Consider the following 21,779-nt stretch of genomic DNA (forward strand, 5'->3'; position numbering starts at 1 on the left):
CCACCAGGAGACCCCTCCCTGAGATGGTTCATGCGGCTCTAACATGTCAGAGATGGACTTTGGTGCTAAACAATGGGCGAGGAACGCTCTTCTCTATGGTCCTTATGGTGGGGAGCTGACATTGAGTAACACCACCCCCTGGTGGCCAGGGGCGACTCCAAGAGACACTTGGGATCATTGATTCTAATGAGACTTCAGATGTCCCAAAAACGGCTTAAAAGCCTGGCTCCAAAGAGTTTTTCTCTTTGTTAAAATCGCTATGACCCATGTGACCACGCTGGGGTAGATGAAATGTTTTGAACCACGCTAGTTTTTGTTTATTAGCCTGAAATTTTGAAGCATTTTCAGTGCATTGACTGGCTCTAGAGCCTGTCAATCAAGCTCTGGAGTCTGTGGAGGCTCCGCCCGCTGCTCGAGTGCAGGGCTTCCAGCCTGTGCCCTAAAAGGGCACAGGCTGCCCTAAAAGGGCACGTAGGAGGAGATAGAGCGGCCATCAAGGTTGTAAAAGACTTGTAACAAGCAGAGCTGTTTTAAATTCTATTCCCTGAGTGACAGGAAGCCAGTGTAGAGACCGGAGCACTGGACTAATATGTTTGTATTTCCTGGTTCTTGTCAGGACTCGAGCAGCAGCGTTCTGGATGTTCTGCAGCTCTAACAGTGGATGGATAAGTCTCTCTAAGTCTGGTTTTGACACTATTCCTCTGATCTGAGCCATGTTTTTCAGATGGTAAAAGCTGCTGATGTTATTGCTTTGATGTGGCTGTTTAAGTTCAGGTCTGAGTCCATGATTACTGTTAATTAATTAATGTTTGAAGAATGTCAGGAGCAGAAAACAAGCGCATGTTTGTGGGCGGAGCCTCAAAGGCCATGACGTCACGGAGTGAAGCGCGATCAACTTATTATGTACATAAAGACATGAGTAAACTGCGCGTTTATTAGTAAAAAAGACGATCAAACTTACAATTCACTGTTAGTCCAGCTAATCCACCTCTGCACCCAAAACAAATCCACATGGTCCAAAGAGCGACTGATGGTTTTCCAACTTCGAAGGTTTAAACTCTTCATCCTCGTGTCCGCGTGTTTCATTTTGCCCTTTAGACGAGTTAGCGCAACTTTGTAGCTGATTTTACACATAAAATCACCTGGACCTTAAGCTGCCGTATGTATCATCTGTGTTTCCTGTTTGTTTGGGCCGAGTGTTTCCCTGGGATTGACCTGGCAGGTGCTGCAGCTGCGCCGCCCATATATTTTTCCAGACTGTGACAAAACTGGCCAATTCTCCTTGATTAAAACGCACCCCGCGATTAACGTGATCGACCTTTATTTAATCTCAGTTAGAGAAAAATTTGATTAATTGCCCAGCCCTATGTTTAGTGATTTAAAGACACGGGACGGCACAGAGTTGGTGAGGCGCGGGGTTCAGGGTGAAGCCGACGCGCGGGATCAGCTCCAGTTCCTCCTCGCTGACACCAGGGGGCGGCGTGAAGCGAAAATGCTGCATCAGAGTCACAAAGAAGATGAACAGCTCCATCCGGGCCAGGCCTTCACCCAGACAAATCCTGCGGCCTGCAAAAGGGAGGAGCCACGTTAAAAAGACAATACAAGCTTTCACTTTGAGAAAACGGCACTTTTACAAATGAATGTGTATCGATAACATCCTTGTTATTAGTTCCCACCTGCGGAGAAAGGCATGAAGGCGTCTCTCTTGACGAACTTCCCGTCTTTGTCGAGGAAGTGAGCGGGATGGAAGCTGTGAGGCTTTTCCCATTGGCTCTCGTCGTAGAGGACCGAGGTGAGGAGGGGGTAAACTGTGGTGCCCTACAGGGAGACGAGGCGGGTTAGAACTAGGGCTTCATCAAGTAAATTAATTAGATCATAAAAATCCTCAAGCATTTAGACCCAGGCGGAACCAGGCCGGGCTGATCATCAAACAAGAAGAAAAACAGTGACGAGAGGTTGAAGTTCAGACGGAGGCTAACAAGGCGAAAGGAGACGGGCAAAGATACATTGTGTTGTTTAGTCGTATTAGCTTCTTTTCTCCATTCATTCCCACGGTTCAGTGGTTAGCATTCACTGTATCACTGTCCCATGTTCAATACATATTGGTCATGCTACAATACTGTTTTAAAGTAGGTGTGTTTGACAGAGCAAAAACAGGAACAAATGGAGCTAAAGTCTGTCCCCCCTATAAAACTACAATAAAATGTGAAGGTTATTTTCTTGCCAGATATGACATAAGGTCAGTCACAATTATCAAAGAGTCATGAAGCAACTAAAACATAGATCATAACAGTTTGAAGGAAATAAGTGGTGTTTCTGTTTGATCACATTGCACTGGGTTAGAACGGACAGTTACAAGATGGACGTGCCCTATCTGGAGTTTTATCAAATATCTTTGGACTCTCACCGCTAGCGAACCTGAACACACATACGGCTTCTCGTCTGTATCATCTCATGTTTGCGCTAAATATCTATGCATTGTATCAACCATTTGAATTTTAGGTTTTTGGGGAGGGGGGGGTTTGACCATCACCACTGAAAGTCATTGGGATTTCTTCATGGCTGGTAAAATAAATGTGTTTAAATAGAGCCAGGCCCTGCCTTTGCTCCGACACTGACCTTTTTGATGAAGTGTCCCTGGAAGGTGATGTCCTGGGACGTCCTGTGGGGGAGGGCCATGGGGACGATGTTTGCGATTCTCTGAGTCTCGTGGATGACGGCGTCGGTGAACGGCAGGTCCTTCCTGTCCTCAGTCAGAACCTGGCGACTTCCGATCACTCCGGAGATCTCCTCACGGACCTGGTCTGGGAGACGAGAAAAACAGAAGAAGAATGATTGGTGCGATCAGAACTTGTAGGACTTTCATTTTTCATCCTTTGTTGCACACAAGTTCAGCCCAGGACAATAACATCACTGTGCTCAGTTCATGTTTTATTTTGTTGGCCGCCTGCCAATCGGGGTCAGGCAGGAGAAAGGAGAGCACTTACCATCAGAGAGGGTGCAAAGTTCACTGAAGGTTGTTAGTATTTAACTGAGGCTCTGCAGTAAACGATTGTGATGGTTCTTGTGCAAATCCTCCCTACAAAGGGATTTATTTACTTATTGAGACAAGCCCCTTGAAATCTCTGGCTTTGGACAAGTGCAGGCCAGTTCTCATGTCAATGACCTCAGCTGGTGAAAACTAGTACTTGCTTTGGTGCGAGTAAAGGCTTGTTTACTTGGCTACGTTCAATGAACCCAGAAGATTCCTGCAGTTGTGTGTATACGTCCAACATAATGTTTTAACACGTAGCCAGTAGAGGTTTTCTTGAAATATTTGTTGATTTGTGCAAGACATCGCTCATCCTGGTTGGGAAAATAGCAAGAGAGGAAGGACTCTGACCTGCAGAGATCACACTCAGAAGTAGGTATGGGAATTGAGAACCGGTTCTACTTGAGCAATGCATCAGAACATGTGTCTCCTTCATTAACAATGCCTCTCCTCGATGCCTTTGCGTTGCAGCCTCTTTATATTATAAATCTGCAGCCGCTGCAGATTCACGCCTGCAGATTCAAGCACCACTTTCCCTTCATCTCAAACTAAAGTCTCGGCTGTTTTAGGATCCGCACTGCACGTCGTAGCGAGTTTATATGAATCTGTCCTCTCTATAAACGCTCATAAACTGCAACGAATTGAAGAACCAAAGCAAAGCACACGTGCTGAAACATGTGCATCTGTCGCTCGGATTATTCAGAAACTCCAGCGCCGAGGAGCTGACAAGGAAATCCTTCGACCATCGAAAAAACCTCGCAAACCCCCTGATGTGGTGCGTATTACCCTGTAAGTGTGGGTACTTGGCCATGATGAGCAGGCCCCATCTCAGCGTGGTGGCCGTGGTGTCTGTGCCGGCGCCAAACAGCTGCATAACTGTCTGCAGCAGGTTGTCCTCGTCGAACGGACTGTCGGGAACTCCCTCCTCCTGAAGGACAACACATCGATACGGAACAAAGTGCTGCAATCTCGGTTCCAAAAAGAATAATTTGGTGTTCTTCAGTTAAAAAGAGAGAAAACATTTTATTTTATGTAAGACCAGTGTTGTTTTTTTCATACCAGACAGTTTCGACTGCTCTCTTTCTGCAGTCTTCCTCAGAGTTGATCACATGATGTTGCTGTGACGTGTCTTGTCAGGTTCTGGCACTGTTTTTTAAGGAGGCAATTGAAATTGGAAACATGCCCCGGGACAGTAAACCGGGATGAGGGGGCCTTCTTTCTTTCACACGCCTGGGACGCTGTACTGAAGAAGTCAGACCGTTGTCCGACCTCCACCGGCTGGAGAACAGCACCAAAACCTGTGTAAATCAGCTGACAAGACACATCACAGCAACAAACTGAGGAAGACTGCAGAAAGTGAGCCGGCGAAACTGTCTGTCTGAAAAAAACCACAACATGCTTTTGTCTTGATCACACAACCTACGGACTGATAATCAGGGTAAGCCTCACCTTTTTCTGTCGAACCAAAAACGAGTCCACGAACCCCCGACACATCTGGGGGTTGAGCGTCTCCCTCAAGTTCTTGAAAAACCGCCTGTTCTGATTCTCGGTCTTTACTCTTAGCTTTATGAATTCATTCCTCTTCGGCAGCAGACGTCCGAGCCACGGGAACATGTTATAAATCTAAAATAAAAGCAAGTATTTAGCTAGTACTTACTCACAACATACCATTATAACAATGTTAAAGCTTAATATTACACAATGTCTCCTCTGAAGATTACCTGCACTGATGGAGACCCACCGAGCTGCAAAATTCTGTTGGCGTCATTGACTAAAGTCACAAACTCAGGGTCGTCATACTCAAAGCGACTCCCGTAGACCATGGAGCAGATTATATTGGAGACGGCATGGTTCATTGGCTGAGTGGTGTCGAACGGTTTTCCTAAGAAGTAAATGAATAGTTGAAGGTTTGCTCATATGGGTCCAGTGGTGACTTGAGGTGTGAAGATTTCAAAGTCTCACCTTTAAAGTTCTTGAAGTCGTCGCAGAGATACTGGGCCTCCTCGGTGATCTTGTCCTCGCATGCTCTCTTCCCCATCCCATAGTCTCTCAGGTTCGTCAGAGCGAAGCGACGCACCTCCCTCCACGGCTCGTTGTTGGACCATATCACTCCTGGACAGAGCGAGAAACATCTGCTGAGTCTTGAAGAGTGCGAATAGTAGAGGGCCTAAGACAGACCCCTGAGGGAATTTCACTACTGATCCCTTGATTGGGACAGGACAGCAAAAAACATCCACCAGTAGGCGGGAGTGGGAGTACGTATCAACACCTCAGAAAGCATCAGATCAGAACAATTCCAAACATCTGGCCATTTTCAATGTAGCGCCTCGTCGTCGGTGAAAACAATCATCTTATTGGATTATGCTTTTGTCTGTGAATGACATATTGTGGCCACACCGTCTTTGCTCTGCCCATTCCCGTCAGACCTTGGAAGCTAAGCAGGGAAGGGCCTGCTCGGTACTTGGATGGGAGACCGTTTGGGAACACCAGGAAGCCTAGCGAATGTTGTGAGTGAGTGGTTGTTGGTGGTCGGAGGGGCCGATGGCGCAGAATGGTTGCCTCGCTTCCGTCAGTTTACCCCAGCGCAGCTGTGGCTACAACAGTAGCTTACCAGCACAGAGTATGGAGTGAACGAATAGTGCAATGTAAAGCGTGTTTGAGTGTCCAGAACAGCACTATACAAAACCAATGCATTATTATTATTATTATTATTATTATTATTATTATTATTATTATTATTATTGTGTATTCTAAATTGAAAAAAGTTGGCTAAAAGCTGTTATGTGGTTGGATGCTCCAACCATGATATGATAGTGAAGATATCCTCCATTCTTTACCTTCGCCAAGGACCCTGAACTTTGGAAAAAGTGGGTCAACGCTAACCCAAACTATTTTCCTACCCTTAACCTTAATTGTTTTCTTGTTCCTAGAGCTACATGTTTTTATCATGTGTGATAAAAGCTGTGTTGTGGCACGAGGACAGACTGGTTGGTGATCTTGAAGGGGAGGTGTCATGTTCAACTGCCCCTGTGAACTTAAACTGACACTCCCTGAACAACTTTAACTAGTGCTTATCTTCATTGACATTTTGGGTCAGCCATGAGATAATTTACCTTTCGCCGAGCCCCGCCCCCAAACGGTGATTGTCCAATCAGACATCCAAGCAACCGTTACTATGAAGCCAGGTCCGACATGCCGCAGACATCGACTGCTAAACAATGGGACACACCAACAATGAGCACTGAGCAGATGCACTTTTTTTTTATTGCTAACCACCAAAAACCCTACCAGACATAGAAGAAGCAAAATGGTGAAGCATCTGCCTATGGAGGATGTAAATCAGACACTAGTAGGTACCACAGGAGCGTGTCTGGAGGAGTCGAGTTACCGTAAATTCTCTAATACTGGCCTGTATTCCATTAGCGGCCAGGTCTCTGACAGGGGCCGGGTCTCTGACAGTGGCCGGGATCACGGCTGGCGGAGGCAAATTAAAGCCGGTCTCTAAAACAGGCCGGGGCTTTTATTAGAAACTATAGCGGTAGAAATATTCCCCATGTTAGGAATTAGTCTCATACTGGTGTAAATGAAAACTCATGTGCAGGAAGTAAACAAACGGGAACCCGGGGCGATGGGGACGCTGCGGAGGAGCTGATCCGAGCGTAACTTAGACACAGATTTAGCCACTTTTCAAACCTCCTGTGACGATATTTGGAAACAGGGCAAACAACAAATGTTGTTTGACCCTCCAGGGTTTTAATAAAGTCACCATCGCGTCTTCAAAGCACGTCCAGCTGCTCCGTGTGCAGGTCAGTCCCACGCCTCAAAATAACTCCTCCCATCAGCACGAGCGTCTCGTCTTCTCTCGGGTCAGTCTCATGATCGATCACAAACACAAACGCTCCGTCTAAACTCGCCTTTTACACAAGATAACAACAAATAATCCGGTCCACGGTAAAAACGAAACAGAAACGTGCAGTGACATTGATGTCAATGTTCCGCTAACAGCAACGAAACACTTCCTGTTGTCCCGACAAAATAAAAGGCGTCAGTGTTCCAGCCGCTGGGAGAGGGTTTGCAAAGTTAATTAATAAATGAACCTAATATTTTAGATGCAAATGGACACAAATCTCGTTTTTCTTCGTTTTCCTGGTCGTCCGTTTTGCTCAAATAGAAATAAAGGCCTGTCTCTAATTGTGGCCTGGTTCCAATAAAGGCCTGGTCCTAGATGCCCTTGAGTAAATAAAGGCCCCGGCCTATATTAGAGCATTTATTTTCCTTCCCAAAGTGAAAACAAAACCTGAACCTACAATGGATCAAACAATGTGAACGGCCTACGCCCAGATAAATGTGTCCCAACAAACAAGCATACGTCTGCTCTAAGGTAAGGCTAGGGCCCACCCACTAGGCTAACACCTTAGCATGCTAACATCTAGCTACCAACAGCCACATAACGTTTAACAAACTGGCACTGGAGCTGTGACTTTAACTGCATTGGTGACATTTTTACAATCCTACAGTCTCACGTGTTTTGTCTCCCTTTATGATAAAAGTTCTGTGAGTTTTGTCTCGGTCCTGATAACTGACTCTAGATGACTGTCATTGTGGCACCTGTAGGTTTAGCTAGCATTAGCTGACTTTAATGCACCGGGAAAATGTCTCTATTTTTAGCAATAGTAGAGAAGTAAGAGGGTTCTTACTGGGCAGCGCAAGAGCACAACTGGTCCACAAGGCGGTGCTGTTGCATTTAATGAAGAGATCATGAGGCGACTTTGATTTTGCTGCAGACCTGTCTGTTTGCTGTAGTGTTAATAGTGTTTCTTTATCCTTCGTTGAATAGTTTAACCCCTTAACTCCCACCTGAACCGAGCACATTTTCTCCAGTTTGGCTTTACCCCAGTCCAAAAGCTTCTGGAAAAAAGCTGTGAAAATAGCAACAAAACTGAGACGAAAAAAATGATGGAAATGTGACAAAAAAGTGAGAAAACATTGACAAAAAAGTGACGAAAAATTGCTGAAAAAGTGGCAAAAATGTCACAAAAAATGACAAAAATTTGATTAAAAAAATGACAAAATGTGACAAAATGTGACAAACATGTGATTAAAAATTGACGAAAAAATTACTAAAATTTGACAAAAAAAGACAAAAAAATGACAAAAATGTGACAATAAAAGACAAAAAAAGTTACAAAAATGAGTTGAATAGCCAACAAAAAAAATTATGGAAAAAATAAATCTGATGACGTGAGGAAAAAGGTCCTCTCGGTTCAGGCGGGAGTTAAGAGGTTAATATCTTGAATATATCCCTCCACTGCATGCTGTAACCCCTTTTGCCTTGATCTGGAGGATATCGCGGCGGAATTGCTCCAAAAAAGGTCTCTGACACACACAGGTGCTTTTGGTGGGACCAAAATACCCAATGGGATTTGGACTCGGATATCGATATTAAAACTCCTTGGTATAAGACTGAAAGATGTGGTTTCTGCGGGCTTAATATATTAAGGTATGTTGACAAATAGAGCCGTTAAGTTACAATTTGCGGAGTTTGTTACCGTGTTTGTCTTTCTTCATAGTTTCTGTCAAAATGTACAATTCGTCTCTGTCCCCAAACACATCGGCGTTGTCCACCAGAGCCTCCTTCACTGTTTTATATCCCGCCAGAACCACCACCTTCTTCGGACCCAGCCACACCGTGAACACCGAGCCGTACTGCCGAGAAAACTGTGGGACCAAAGAAACGGACATCAGGATTCATGTGAACGTGAGACACTACATTCACACAGCTGGGAATGTGGGAAATGTGCGTCGTAATTGTAGTAAAGTCATATTTTTGCTGACTAAAATTTGACTAAAACTAACTTACAAGTATGATATCAAAGACGATGACTAATATCTACAGATATAAACACATACATACTTCCAATCCCTGTTTAATAGAGCTCCGCATTCTTTAATAAAACTCTAGATAGGACATGGCTATGCGCTTGTTTAGTGATGGGTCCTATAGAGCTTTACCCCTATTTACTATAAAGGGAAATGTCTGGTCACAACGAAATATCACATTTACTCTGTTTTCTTGAGTAAGGCTTTTCTAATTTTCATTATCACATTATTTTTCCATACGCTTATTTTAAATGTAAAAATATTTACATTTTTCCTGGAAAAATTGTGAGCTATATAGTTTGAATTAGGTGTAAAACAGTTTTTTGCCTTTTACCTGTTGTTATTTCAGCAGGACATTCAGATAAAGTAGTGTTTTTTGCTGTGTTTCTGTATGGAACATACACAGTTTGTACTTAGGTTATTATTATGTGTGTGTGATGTCACACTTAAAACAGTACTAAGTAACTCTTCCCCCTAGAGGCCATAAGCGCAACTGCAGGTGTCGTTACGATTTTTTAACTTATTAATTGTCTTGGAGAGTAAATACTACGCTGACAGGAAAGGCGAAGGGAGAGAGGGTTACTGTGCATCCAATTATACAATGGAAACATTTTTTTTCACTCAAACTTGGCTGTAAATACTGTTTAAAGTGACGTTAGCCCGCAGTTAGCTTTGCCCGTTAGCATGTTAGCTTCTTCTTCGTGATTCCATTAGTGTGTATTGCTTTCTCCGGACCGGTGGCAGTGAAGTTGCAAACATGGTTTTCTGTCCAGAGACACCAGGGGGAGATGAAAGACCCTCCAATCATCCCATAAACACTTGTATTACCTCCAGAGGGACTACGGGAAGGATTTATTAAGGTAAACACGTTACTTAGTACTGCTTTAACAAACGTATAGTAATACGTTGGAAGCAATGGCTGCTGGCTGCTCTGCTTTGTGACGACGACACTAGGGGCCGCCATCGCTGTAGTACATCCATGCAGCCGCTAGTCTCCCTTTAGAAAACATTGCACTTTAGACAAGTTAAAAACAACTTTAAAGCCTGGTTTCGAATTTTCCTAAACATTCTACAGCTAGATATATATAGAATAAATATCTATATAGAAACCAGGCTGGTTTTCGAAAGGTACATTTTAGAAATCTCGAATACTAATACCCTTATGCCCGCGGTCATTAGCTCTAATGGCCGCGGGCATAAGGGCATAAGGCAGGGGTCGGCAAGTTTGCTCGGTGGAGGGCCGGGTTTCTTCATCGTCAAAAGACCAAGGGCCGGACCCTCCAATTAAAGCAATTAGTAAAGCATCACTTTCTACATGTGCCAGTGTTGTACATCATATACACTGGAATAATGTCCATTGTAAGTTAGATGAATTAATAAAATTCGCTTGAATTAAAAAGAAAAAAAAAAAAAAATGAGTCTGTTTGAACTAATCTAAGATCAGATAAAAACACCAATGCCAATGGAACAAATAGAAATCCCCCAATCCCCCAAATTAACTTTTACTGTTGTTTTTTTTTTTTTTTTTTTCACTTGAAATTATACAAAATAATCTGAATTAAGAAAAAAACATGTGCTTGTTCCATTGGCAAGAATAGGTCATATCTGCTTTAAGGCCAGACCAAATCTATTCAATCTTTAGATTTAATCTCTTAATTCAAGTAGATTTAAGTCATTTCTTTGTATTCTTTGAGTATTCTTTTAGGAATGTAGCCTAAAAGGGTGCTCTGCTAAGACATTTTAAGGAATTGACAGTATTTTTCACATTTCTAGAGTACTTTAACAGGCATTTGATCTCTGATTTAGGTCATAATATTTCTCAAATCTCGAGGGCCAGAGTTTGATGATGGAGGGCCGGTTTTGGCCCCCGGGCCTGACGTTGCCTACCCCTGGCATAAGGGATCCCGCCCTTATGCCTTTTTAGGAACAGGCTCCACCACAGCAGGGTAGAGGGTAGGAGGAGTCTATAACTCCACCATGATTTGTCTCTCGAATGTGGTTATTTTGGCAAACGGGGACGGGCGAGAAGTAGCTGTTACTTTTTACGGTCTATGGTTGGAACGAATGGCAATCCTGGCGGCCATCTTGCGGCTGGCTCTTCTGACCCAGTGCAATGTAATCAAACTCCACTTTTTTCCTTGACACTGTTTACATCAGGGGTCTCAAACTCATTTGGAGCGGGGGCCAAAAATGCAAACTCAGTGTTGGTCGGGGGCCGCATCAGATTTAGCCTTTTTTATTATGATTTAGCAACTTTTTATTGTTTGCTATAATATATCTTAACATAGACGGTGCATTACCTATCTGCACATTTTTAAGCTTCTTTTTAAGCATTTCTAAGCTAAGACTCAGACAGTTAGTGTTCTTGTAATAAATCTCATTTTGGTTCAGGGCATCAGTGAGTCAGGAGTCAGGTCCAGTCTCTGTCTGTGCCCATTTAGAAAGAAATGCAAAATGTAAAACAAATGTCATTTTAATGTAGTGTTGAAAAGCCCAACCAAGGACTGGAGTTAAAAATCAGCAACAAACTTGTTTTGTACTGTGTTTATTTACAATTACCCTGTCAAATAAATATAATGAATGTGTAAATGCCATTATACAGACTGGGCTGATCTCAGGACACACCAATGTGAAGAAAATGGAAGGATGGGTAGATGGATGTATGTTGCTGTAATTATTTGCAGTATTTTTTGTATACATTTCCATATTCTCTATTTTTAATTTAACTATGGATCATGTGGTCGCACATGTGTCCTTAATAAAGCTTAAATGATTTAACATGATGTACTTCTTGTGAGCACACAATGTTGCTCTGAGAGAGAGATGGAGAGATAAAGCTCCTCATTTTACTGCTGTGACGCTTTTAAACACAGTACAAAGTGTTCACTTTGTAAAGTCATAAAGGTAAAGATGGTAAAGGTGCTTTTTGTCCTGCTGCTGCTGTAACTTTTCCAGCACATGTTAATTGAACAACTAAAGTTTCTCCCTCGCGTTCTGACAGTCCCACCTGTTTCAGGAGCTCCTCTCTCTCAGTCCGAGGCTTTTAGTCTTTAGTGTTAGTTGATAAGTCGTCTGCAGAAGCGCTTGCATCTCCTTCCCCTGTCTGATGTTGTCATTCTCACGTCCGCACGGTCCACTATGCTAGTCCTTGGAGTGAAGAGCGGCATTGGCGCTACCGCGCGGTGCCTCATGGGAAACGTAGTTCTAATTGATTGACTGCGGAATTCTTCCGCAGTCAATTATTGGTTTTCATGTTCTTTATTATTATTCCTCTTCCATCTTTTTCCCGATTTTCTCCAGCTTTCAGCACCTTCATGCTTTGTGCAATTTATGCAAGTTATGCATCAAAATGTTCCGCATGTTGAGGAGAAGGGTGCTATTACTTTTGGGACTTCTGCAACTTACCGTTTTTCCGCAATCGGCCAAAATGTCGGAGATTTTTCCCATTGACTTATAATGGGGCTGCCGCAAATCCATGCTTTTCTGCACTTTTTTCTGCATTTTCTGCAATTTCTGCACTTTGTGCATGTTCAGCTTCTGCAACTTGTGGGTTTTGAGAAAAAATTGGCCTTTCTGCAGTTTTCCAGTTTTTTTATACGAGAGTTTGAAATTTTTGCCTTGGTGTGTATGGGGGAATCCAGCCAATCAGGAGACTCCAGGACTTTCAGCCATTTGTGCAGCTTCTGCCAATCAAGCACTGAGGCCATTTCAACAGTTTGACCAGTTTATGGAATATAAAAGTTTATGCAATATTAATAATTTATGCAAATTAACCACTTTATGCATTTTAAACCGTTTATGCAACTTAAGAGTTTATGCTATTTAGGATTTATGAATTTTAAAGAGTTTATGCAATTTACATAATTTATGCAAATTAACCCATTCATGCATTTTACCACTTTATGCAGTTTATACAGTTTACGCAACATGACATTTTATGCATTTTACCAGTTTATGCAAATTAGATTATGCAAATTAAGCAATTTATGCAATTTAAACAGTTTATGCAATTTCTGCATTCGCTTCCCGCAATTCCGCAGTCAATCGCAATGGCGCAGCCATTGCATTTCTAGTTATTATTCCTCTTCCATCTTTTTCCCGATTTTCTAGAGCTTTCAGCACCTTCATGCTTTGTGCAATTTATGCAAGTTATGCATCAAAATGTTCCGCATGTTGAGGAGAAGGGTGCTATTACTTTTGGGACTTCTGCAATTTACGGTTTTTCCGCAATCGGCCGAAATGTTGGAGATTTTTCCCATTGACTTATAATGGGGCTGCCGCAAATCCATGCTATTCTGCACTTTTTTCTGCATTTTATGCAATTTCTGCACTTTGTGCATGTTCAGCTTCTGCAACTTGTGGGTTTTGAGAAAAAATTGGCCTTCTGCAGTTTTCCAGTTTTTTATACGAGAGTTTGAAATTTTTGCATTGGTGTGTATGGGGGAATCCAGCCAATGGGGAGACTCCAGGACTTTCAGCCATTTGTGCAGCTTCTGCCAATCAAGCACTTTCAACAGTTTGACCAGTTTATGGAATATAAAAGTTTATGCAATATTAACAATTTATGCAAATTAACAACTTTATGCATTTTAAAGCGTTTATGCAACTTAAGAGTTTATGCCATTTAGGATTTATGAATTTTAAAGAGTTTATGCAATTTACATAATTTATGCAAATTAACCCATTCATTCATTTTAACACTGTATGCAGTTTATCAACCTTATTCCGATTTGAGCGGAGAATATTTTCACTCGTTCTCTGTTTAAATGAACGGGCTTCGCGCTCGACCGGAAGTGTCTGGACAACGGAAGTGCCAAGACAAAGCAAAAAGAGGCAAAAGTGGGCGGGGCAGAATAAGGTGAATACAGTTTATGCAACATGACATTTTATGCATTTTACCAGTTTATGCAAATTAGATTATGCAAATTAAGCAATTTATGCAATTTGAACCGTTTATGCAATTTCTGCATTCGCTTCCCGCAATTCTGCAGTCATTGCATTTCTAGTTTGTTCAATCAATGCAATTTACCGGCGGGCCGCATATAATGTAAATGAGAAATCTTCTCGCGGGCCACAAAAAAATACCTCGCGGGCCGCATTTGGCCCCCGGGCCGCATGTCTGACACGCCTGGTTTACAGCATTTTATATTTCATGACTCTTTGATCACTTGGATTATTGTGACAGACCTCATGTCATATCTGCTTGAGTGTCCCATCATAGGACTTACTCTTTATATAACATTTTATACATTTCCCAACATTATGGCTTTTTCTTACAATGCACTCTCAACAATACATTATTTGTACATTTTTACAATTTTAGTGCAATGACAGAATACATTTTTTCGGACCTTTGGCCTCTGTGAATTAGCTTTAAAGTTTGAGAACCCCTGCTCTAAAGACGGGGAGCAGGACGTCCAGAGCAAAATATCTCTCTCACCTCCATCAGTGTGTTGTAGGGCTGCTTCAGATCCAGCTGCAGGAGGTTTCCCACCACGGGAAAAGGCCTGGGTCCCGGCGGTCCCTGGTCTGATCCCAGTCCATAGAACAGGTAGAACAAGAGCAGGACCAGGACTGCCCCGAGAACCGTCCCGGGACTGGAGAGGAGCACGTCAGTGAAGCCCATCTCGCCTTCTCTCTGGTGAGCCGTGAACAGGAGCTTTGCTTTTAAACAGCTGTCCATATATGAGAGCAGGAGCAGAAAGAGGCGTGTTCTTTCTGGGAGGGAGATAAGCAACAACGCAGGGGTGGAAAAAAACACTCAGCCTTACCCTTCATATTATATTGAGATGGTCAGTAAGAAAGTATTTTTTGAGAGTGTGTACCTTATACTTCAGTAATATTTTTGTTGAGAACTCATTACTTTTACTCCATTACATTTGAAAAACCTCCTTCAGGAGAGTCTTAAACTGTTGGAGGATCATAAGACTGTCTAACACAGATAGATCACAGTATAGTGGGCCCTATATATATGTAATGAATCTAAAGGGCCTTTCTCACTGGCCTGGAGACTAGTTGGAGACTCAAGTTGCCACTGGTCACTGAAATGTCTCCAAGGCGAGTCTCCAGGTCTCTGTGAAAACAAACAGGTTTGATTTCAGTGGAGTCTCCGAGAGGTCTCATGTTTTCAAGCAGTTGTGTCGCGAACACTATTTCTTGTCCTCAACCGATGAGACGTTTCTGTGACGTCCTTGCAATGTCTCTCAGATACCAAGGAGATCCCAAAGAGGCTCCATCTGACTCTTTGAGACCTCCTTGGTATCCGACAGGTCTCGGAGACAAAATGACAACAAAGAGTGTTCGCAACAATGCCACAGCTGCTTCAGACCATGTAGACCTCTCGGAGACCTCTCGGAGACCTCTCAGAGACCTCTCGGAGACCTCAGAGACCTCTCGAAGCCCTCAGAGACCTCTCGAAGACCTCTCAGAGACCTCTCAGAGACCTCTCGAAGACCTCAGAGACCTCTCGAAGACCTCTCAGAGACCTCTCGAAGACCTCAGAGACCTCTCAGAGACCTCTCAGAGACCTCTCGAAGACCTCTCAGAGACCTCTCAGAGACCTCTCGAAGACCTCTCAGAGACCTCTCGAAGACCTCTCAGAGACCTCTCAGAGACCTCTCAGAGACCTCTCGAAGACCTCAGAGACCTCTCGAAGACCTCTCAGAGACCTCTCAGAGACCTCTCGAAGACCTCAGAGACCTCTCAGAGACCTCTCAGAGACCGTGCACAGACTCTTCTGAAATTGAACCTGTTGATTCTCACCGAGACTCGCCTTATTGCAAAGGGACGCATCAGAGACCGATAACTTTAGTCTCAAACTAGTCTCTAGGCCGGTGAGATTGGCCCTTCGTAGGCGCGCAATCAGAATTGTGAGATTTGCCCTTTAACCAAGTGCAAATATTTGATGTGGCTGTAACATTAACAGGCCGTAACACTCGCCAATAGAAGGCAATAAAGACATTGGTTACTGTGTGCAGAGGTGAGACAGTTTTTTTAGGTCAGCCTTAACTGTTGGTCAATCTTTATGGAGTCCTGTGTCTCAGATTAAAACTCCAGTCGCAGGAAAGCAGCTGAAATATGTTCATTAAAAAAAACTTTCAATGCCTGCCAGCCCTTCCCTCAGATGCCGGGTTTGGCCCCCAACAGGACAGGGGGGCAAACATATCTTACACATATTTTTAGAAACTAGAAGGTCTTGGCTCTCAAATGAGGTATCGCACTTGCATATAAGCTGTAGGTTCTCCAGTCAGAAGGCTTTGAGAGTTGGTTATTCATTGAAGAAAATTACCCTAAGCTCTCAGCATTATAACAAAACAGACATAAATAACTAATAAACTAAACAGTAAAAAGTGGAAACTGTAGCAGCAGTGGTTGGAGTATTTGTTGTAGCATTTTGGTACTTCAGTCATTTTTCCATGGCTGTCCAGAGGTGAAAGTTCTCCTTTAAACTTAGCTCCAGTTGGAGTCGAGCTGTTACTGATAAAATCCATTGAAGTAAAAGTTAATTATTTAATGAGAGTTTTCTTATCTGGATTGTCAGACTGTTAATGACGATGAAGCAACACAGTTTCCAGGTCAATGCGAGCTCTGAACACACCAACACACGCACAGAAAAAAACAGTTTCTGTAGGACAACCTTTCCCAAGCTCCAGCAGGCAGGGTAACCGCGGGGTCTTAAAAAGTCTAAAATTCAAGAATCCAAATATAAGGCCTTAAAAAGTCTAAAATTCGACCTATTTGGTTTTAAATCCACGGTAAACTGGTCTTAAAAATTAACGTTCAACGACCCAATTATTTGCGCACAATTTAGTTTAAAAAGTCGACAAATAAAGTGACGGAAGCAGCGATGAGGAGCCGCCCGGTGCCGCTCATGGTCCGAGAGGCCGAAGCGACGCCGCCGCACTGGCCGCCGCACTGGCCGCCGCACTGGCCGCCGCACTGGCCGCCGCACTGGCCGCCGCACTGGCCGCCGCACTGGCCGCCGCCACAAACAACGTAAACTCAGCGATAGTGGAGCGAGGCAGAAGGACTTTGCTTCAGAGCTTTATCCGCCCAAAAGAAACCACTGTAGTCATCAGAGTTTAGGAATCCAGAACATGACCGAGGTGTCGCTGATGGATCCGTAATGCTGCTGTCGGGGGAAAGATACGTCCAATATGAAACAACGTGGAGATAATCCTTCACTGTAAATATCCAACTCAAGGTAATGAACGGCATCATTCACAATAAAGTTTGTCCAAATGTTGGGAAGCACAAAGCGAACGCTCCTCTGCTCAGGGACAGAAGGAAAGAGAAAGTCCTATTACTTTAGAAACACGTTTCTCACTTTGTTCATCAAAACATCTGACAGTTTAGAAAACATCAAACCTAGACTAGATTCTGGCTTAATAATAATATAATTAAAATAATTATGATCCATAATTAGTTGTAAAGTTGACAGTGTTTTGTTGTTGCAAACGAGTGGAAAAGCTGCTTTTATTTTTAGAAACAGTGAATGTTTACCAGCTCAAGTATTACAAAGCATTTTAAATACAAAAACTAAATATCTGTTGTTTTCTTTCATTCAGTCGATAATTGTGAGTAATTATTCAATCTCAATATTCTTATTATGGGATACGGTTGTTAAAACTTGAATGGTTGTTAAAATGCCTAATGTGAAAAATGAAGTTCTTCCATTTGTACATCCCACTGTGAAATCAAAAACAACAGTTTGACACTTGGATTTTTGTGACAGTGATTTTCTTTACAGTCCATTTATTTATTGCGCGTTCAAAAACAGGTCTTATTTTTGAGATTTTGTGGTCTTAAAAAGGTCTTAAAAAGTCTTAAATTTGACTTGTCCAACTCTGCAGATGCCCTGAGCAGGGTGCGGACCCCACAAGCACGCTCATCCATTCACAAATACTGACAGGTTTGGTGTCCACGTGTAGCACGAAAGGCTGTGACCGAGATGACGCTGTAAATCCAAATATGGTCATTTCCTTTGCGGGAGACAGCAGCGGCTAAAGACGGGAGACATATACACAGGGCGCATGTGCAAAGTTACTAAACTGTGAGGACGTTTTCATTCCGCTTTTGCAACAACATCTCCACCTTAGTCACTTTTACAGACTCCACCTTTTACAGGCTTGGACTTCATAAGGGTTTGAAGGCTTTTTCAGAAGGATTTTTTTATATCTATTTCCTGCCTGATTTATTGAGCTTTGTCTCATGTAAAGCGCTGTGTGACTATGTCTGTGAAAGGCACTATATAAATAAAATTATTCTTCTTTGAACCCAAAAAAGAAATTTAGAATTTTTACAGATTTCTTTCACTTCTAAATGCTTATTCAGATCCAAAATCTCCTTTAACCCCACCTTAACCGAGCACATTTCCGGCATTACCCAAGTCTTAAAGCCTCAAAAATAGCGCCAAAAACGAGACGTAAACAAGGAAGAACAAAGCAACAACAAAAACAAATCGTGAGGAAACATTGTAGATCAGTTTTGTACTCTTTTATTTGGCAATTTAAAGTAATATTAAATATATTTCAGTCATTTCGACATTTTTTAATGGATTGTACCAATCCTGGAACCGCCACCTTAAAGGGATATTTCAGGATTTTTGACATAGGGCCTCATTTCCTAGTTATCCAGAGTGTTGCTGATTTCTGGAGTTTTTTTTTTTTTGTAATTCAAGCAGTTCTTATATTTCAAGAGTTTCGTGGCGCTAGGCTAGTGCAAGGCTAGTGCATTTCTATGGTATCAGCTAGCCTGCATTAAAAACAGAGGCAAATCCCTTATAACACCAGACTAACCATATAAATGCCTGTGTCCATAGAGTAATTTTAACCATTTTGCATTTAAAATACCTTATATTTGAGCAGCATCAGCTTCGTGGTTGTATAAGCTACGCAGCGGCGGAGTGATCTGCTGGAAAATAGTCCCTCAAAATGCGATCATTCATGTGACGCAACATGTATATGTTTAGTCTGGTGTTATAAGTGATTTGCCTCAGGTGCTCTGTGGAGCGGGTCAGACTGTTTTTAATGCAGGCTAGCTGATACCATAGAAATGCACTAGCCTAGCACTAGCCTAGCGCCACAAAACTCTTGAAATATAAGAACTGCATGAATTACAAAAAAAAATATCTCCAGAAATCAACAACACTCTGGATAACTAGGAAATTAGGCCCTACGTCAGAAATCCTGAAATATCCCTTTAATATAGAACTGCAGTTATGTTTAAGACCTGAGGTGGCAGTAGTGAGTGTGTGTGTGCGTGTGTGAGCGGCGGGCGGAGGTGGGCGGGGCCAGTGGAGCGTGAGGAAATGATAGAAATCAAGAACATTATAAACCTCCTTTGAACCCACAACACGATCCTGCGACAGATCGTGTAATATAATAATAATAAAAACTCAGACGCAAAAGCCCCTGAAATGGATTTTATTTTTTTTAAAACATTCATTTATTTCTGCATAGCTCATTTTACATTCTGCTCCTTTGAGGCTCAACACGTTCAAGAAAACAGGTTAATCTGATTAAAGTGTAAAGACCGGTTAGTTCTGCTGTTAAAGCTTGTTATGGGAATCACATTTTTCACTCTTTTTACTCATTTTCTGGAGGACTTTCAGCACACAAATAAAAATAAGTGGATTGTCCAGTCCTGAAAAATCAACATTTGAAATAAAAAGAAGAAGCACCGTTTGATCCTCGTGTATATGCGGCGGGTTGCCAGGTCAGCCAAACCCGCCAAAACATGCCTGAAAAAAAATCCATGTCTAGAATTTCCAATGCTTTTCCTTTCTCCATCTCACACTGAACCGTGAATATGAGATTTTACCACCCGGAATAGTGCTTTTTATCAGCAAATAAACCAAAAGTAATTAAAAAAACACAGGTAGCTTTTTTCTCACCATTGGAAAGAGTCCGTGAGTCGTCTCAATGTATTTTCCCTATAGCTGTCAGCATTAGCCATCACTCATTGCAAATTATGAATGATCCAGATGTTTCCTACGGAGCCCTTGAAGTGGCATCAGACCAAAAAAATTTGTGGGGAGGGGTGAAAAACAAACAAAAAAGAAACACACTTTTTGAAGAAATATAAAAAAAAACATTTTTTTTGTTTGTTTAATTATTATAATTATTATTTTTTTACACCACAAATTATCTTGGGGGGGGGGATGGATAAAAAAGAAATACATTTTGATTATATTTATTTTCTAGCCCAAGTTTTTTTTTTTTTTTTTATCAATTTTTACATTCCATTTTTTATTTTTATTTTTGTCTGTCACTTCCAGGGCTCCGTAGTTTTCAGATGTTGTCAAACACTGACCAGATTTAGGCGATGTCAAAAAGCCTAAATGATCATATTCAGTTAACCTCTTAAGTCCCACCTGAACCAAGCACATTTTCTCCAGTTTGGCTTTACCCAAATCTAAAAGCTTCTTGAAAATAAGCGCCAAAATAGAAATGAAAACGAGATGTAAACAAACAAAAAAGTTACAAAAACGCCACAGAACGCTTACAAGAAAGTGGCAAAAACTGGTAAAAAAAAAGCTGAAAAAATTAGTCAATAAAGCAGAAAAAATTGTTATAAAAGCAGAAATGTTTTTCAAAAAATCTGAAAAAAATGTTTAAAAAATCTGAAAAAAATTGTCAAAAAAGCAAAAAACAATTGTCAAAAAAGCAGAGAAAAATTGTCAAAAAGGCAACTAAAACCCAACGAAAAGCTGGAAAAATGCAACAAAAATGTGACATAAATAGAGCAAAGAAAGCGTCACCGTGATAACGAGGCAGTCCAGCTTACAGATGAGCTGAACTCTCCAGTCAAGAAGCTTTCAAATTTGGGGAAAGCTGAACATTTTAGCGGGAGTTAAGAGGTTCAGTTTCTGCTCATTGTCGAGTCCAATAACCCCTAAACTTCATTAAATAACACGGTAGTATGTGTTTGTAGCATTGGTATAGTATTCAAAAGATCGATTATCTATTCAGCCCCATTTATTGTAGTTGTCCCGAGCGGTCTGTGACATTAACTGACGAAGCCTGTTCTTTAAAAGGGTAAAAAGGCGGGACGTCCTGCCCTCACCTAGTATGTCACCTCGTCCAGCGTTGTCACATGGGTCATAGCGGTTTTTAGAAAATAAAACCCTTTGGAGCCAGGCTTTAAAGCAGCGCTAGGGAAGGTCAAAGTGTCTGTAGGAGTCGCCCCTGACCACCAGGGGGTGCTGCTACAGCCATGTCAGCTCCCGCCATGAGGACCATAGAGAAGCGCGTTCCCATGGGTCTGCAGGAAAACGCTCAGAGCAAACAGTTCTGTTAGCCGTTAGCATGTAGCACAATGGTTAGCATTCTCCATTATTATGTATTTATGGGCTACGTTTCTCCACTCCATGTCTCCGTTTCTCTATTTGGTGGAAAAATCCATCCATCATTCAGCATTTGTTAAAGTAGTTGTGGAGCAATAGGTGAAAGAGTAGTTCTTTTCTTTCTCTGTTTTCTTTTTGAAAGCTTCTTTTTTATTTGTAACATAAAAAACGAATTGATAACAGACATTATCTATCCAACCAAAACCAAAATGACAGACCTTAAGTGAGTTTATTTTTTGCATATAAAAGAGCTCTATTTTCCTGCTGCGGTTGTGCAAAGCTTCAGGAACTCACGATGAGGTTAAAATGGTTAAAAGCATATATGACATTTACTTCTTATTTCTGTAGAAGTGCAGCAGTGGAGCGTTAGTGTCGCTGTGACATTCATCAGAAAGTACAGTACAAAGTCAACATGAGCTCGAAAGTGACGTCATCAGGGAAAGGATGAGCTTTGGCACGACTGAAAAAGGCAAATCTTTAGCCCATTTGTTTTTTTTTTAATCAGAAGAAGAACATTCCCTC

At 42.1% G+C, this 21,779-nt stretch overlaps 1 protein-coding gene across 1 annotated transcript; it reads right to left on the reverse strand.

Annotated features, from left to right (window-relative positions):
- Positions 1 to 1,362: 1,362 nt before the first annotated feature.
- On the reverse strand, positions 1,363 to 14,537 carry LOC306975262 (cytochrome P450 2K1-like; the record flags this gene model as incomplete). Its single annotated transcript, XM_079572759.1, has 9 exons — positions 1,363 to 1,566; positions 1,677 to 1,818; positions 2,620 to 2,804; positions 3,818 to 3,959; positions 4,481 to 4,654; positions 4,753 to 4,913; positions 4,994 to 5,143; positions 8,581 to 8,749; positions 14,352 to 14,537. The coding sequence occupies 9 exons, from the start codon at positions 14,535 to 14,537 to the stop codon at positions 1,379 to 1,381; spliced, it is 1,497 nt and encodes a 498-aa protein (XP_079428885.1). The 3' UTR covers positions 1,363 to 1,378.
- Between the last annotated feature and the right edge of the window lie 7,242 nt (positions 14,538 to 21,779).

The sequence above is a fragment of the Gobius niger genome (genome assembly GCF_951799975.1).
Source record: "Gobius niger genome assembly, chromosome: 15".
NCBI classification, from domain to species: domain Eukaryota; kingdom Metazoa; phylum Chordata; class Actinopteri; order Gobiiformes; family Gobiidae; genus Gobius; species Gobius niger.